Source organism: Haliaeetus leucocephalus, unplaced genomic scaffold (genome assembly GCF_000737465.1).
Source record: "Haliaeetus leucocephalus isolate CR32 unplaced genomic scaffold, Haliaeetus_leucocephalus-4.0 Scaffold932, whole genome shotgun sequence".
Classification (NCBI taxonomy): domain Eukaryota; kingdom Metazoa; phylum Chordata; class Aves; order Accipitriformes; family Accipitridae; genus Haliaeetus; species Haliaeetus leucocephalus.
The window spans coordinates 11,457,787-11,460,408 of record NW_010973368.1 but is presented as its reverse complement, the minus strand read 5'-3'; the positions used below and the strand labels follow the sequence as shown (position 1 = coordinate 11,460,408).

General features: G+C 40.5%; 1 protein-coding gene across 2 annotated transcripts in view; it reads left to right on the top strand.

Moving 5' to 3' along the window:
• TC2N (tandem C2 domains, nuclear) overlaps nucleotides 1-2,023 on the top strand; it is a 16,663-nt gene extending 14,640 nt beyond the window's left edge. Inside the window, exon 11 of one of the 2 annotated variants that reach the window (XM_010583845.1) lies at nucleotides 1,811-2,023. In XM_010583845.1, coding sequence (XP_010582147.1) covers nucleotides 1,811-1,921 — 111 coding nt within the window. In that variant the 3' untranslated portion in view covers nucleotides 1,922-2,023. The remainder of the gene's footprint in view (nucleotides 1-1,810) is intronic. The other variant, XM_010583846.1, reaches the window with a different exon arrangement.
• Nucleotides 2,024-2,622: the final 599 nt, after the last annotated feature.

The window sequence follows — 2,622 nt, the reverse complement described above, 5'->3', positions numbered from 1 at the left end:
TTCTCCCCCCCCCCCCCCCCGTTCCTCTTTCTTTTTTCCTTAACAACTGAAACTTCAGTAGTATCTCTTTGAAAGCATTTGTGTGATCATATTTATGTAACCACCATAAAACTTTGTAGTCTGGTCTCTTATTCTCTCTGTCCTCTTCCCCTGATTGTTCTAATTTACCATCATCCTGTCCCTTTTTTCTCTCCTTTTCTTCTTGGTATAGTGAGCCATAGCTGTTCTTAATGCACTGTGCTTTCCCTGACCCAGCTAGATTTAGTAGCAGAATTTTAATATATGCATAAATTAATAATGTAGAATTGATTTTGAGACCCTAACTGTAATGTCCCTTGTCAGATGAAGAACTGTGCTATCCTTAGGTACAGCAAATGGTACTGTCCCATTCTGGTGATGTTTCTTGTGCCTGCTGAAGACATGCGGTTTTAGGAGATGCTGATGTGCTATAGAAATGATGTGCCAGCAAGAGTTATGTGAAGTTCCTCCATTTTATGGAGCCTCATGTCACACATGTTCCATCCTTTTGTGATTCCTGTTGGTGGAACTGGATTTGGAATAGGAAAAGAAAAAAATTGTTCTTTTTAGTTGTGCTATGTTGGGGCAAAAATAAGAGGGTATGATTTTGCAGTCACTTAGCAATATGTGAGGTCATCTCAGTCTGACGAGGTACATTTAATCATGGATCTTATTTTTAGGGGAAGGAAATGAGCTACTTCTGCTCCACAGAGGTTATTTGGAAAAGGTTGTTTCAGCTCATGCAGGCAGACATTGCCACATAACACATGAAGACATAAAATATGGCTCAGGGAAAAATGAACTTTGAGCAATTGGCTGGGTAGCTGGAAAAAGATGAATATAGCTGGATCTATTAACTTTGTTCTTCAGAGAATGATGTTTAATTGGATGCTGTTCTAAGCAGACAATACTTAGATTAGGCTGCTTTTACAGGCATGTCTTTAATCATGAGCAAGATGTATATTGAGTCTCTGTGGATGAAACATCAGCTGTCTGTGGTATTCTGGAAGACATTATTCTCACTTCTTGAGGACTTATGCCTCAGCAGTGTATGCTAAATGTACTTCATGGTGAAGGTTTCTGAGAAGTCTTAAAAGGACTCATTCTTGGAAGACTTGAGGAAATAGAGTCCTGTAAATAATGATACCTACTTACATAAGCAGAATTCTTTTGGCAGTGGAGGCTGGTGATAATGTTCAGGGGGAAAATTTCCTACTTGTACCTCACTTCCTCATTTAATGGCCACTATCCATTAATTGAATACTGAGAAGAAACAGTCTCTTACTGCGTGACTGTGTATGGTATGGGCATGTTAGTAACCTCTGTGGAATGCAGGTTTGGCCCTGTCTGTTGGAGTGTGTGATTTTAAACGCTCATGAAAATGCTGGACAGCTAGCTCAGAATGCCAGATGGCTTGCAGCCAACTGGAGTTTGAATGCATAGAGCCATCACTGGCCCTGATGAGCCCTTGACCCCAGCACATGCGTTTGAATGGAGCAAGGAATGCTTAACTCAGAACATCATATTAAGTAGAGAAATACTAGTATGTAGTGAGTTCTCTAAGCTATTTTAGAGGGTAAATTTAAACTCAGACTCCCTGTGTTCCCAGCTGAAAGCCAAAATATGTTCATCCTAACAGAACTGTATTTGTTGCTGTTATGCTTTGGTTGCAGTCTACATGTTGTATCTCGTTCTGTACTTCTGTGGTATTTATTTGGAACTGATAAACGCTGGGCCTCTGTGTTATATCAGGTAAACTCAATTTTATTTTTCTTTTTGTTTCTTACTGCAGATCTGGATAAGTTCTGATAGCAGTAACAGTGAAGCAGTAGAGCAGTGGAAAGATACTATTGCCAACCCTGAAAAAGTTGTTGTTAAATGGTACAGCATTGGTCCATCCTGAAGACTGGAGATGAAACTCGGGACTGATTTTTTTTTTTTTTTTACAAAGATACTCCTACGCTGTTTAAAATAGTACAAATAAAAAGAAAAATATTGTCTACACAGGGTCTTCAGAAGTCCTCCACTGCATCACACCTCCATGGTAACTAGGAAAATTCAGTTTCACCGAGACAAATACTGGCTAAATATTATTAAAAGGAGGACATAGGAACTGGGGAAAGTGCTCATTCGATTTTAAAAAAATCCACCTTGAAAAATATATTTTTGCCCCTTTCAGGCTCCACAAGAGCACAGAAATCCAATCTTGGAGAGAAGCAGCTTGAATCAGCATCTTCTTCACTAGTCACTGATGTCATCCTCATCGGCAATCTTGTCTTTGGCAGACTCCAGAGTCCATGGGAATCAGTCCAGTCAGTGGCTTGATCTTAGGTATCTCTGAGCCTCTGGGGTTGCACCTGTGTTGACAGGATTTGATCAGAGTAACGTGTGCCTGAGCAAGTGGGAAAGCTGCGGCAGTAGGAGAAGGCATAAAGAGAACTACACAATAAGGGAGTTCCCAAAGGCTTTTCTAATCTCCATCTTTGATTAAGATGTTCAGTACCCTGACATGCCTGTAGCTGGGCTGTTCCCCCATCCTTCTCTCTAAACAGAGAGATGGAAAGATAAGAGTTTCTCTAACCGTGATCTTTGCAAGTGGAGCCC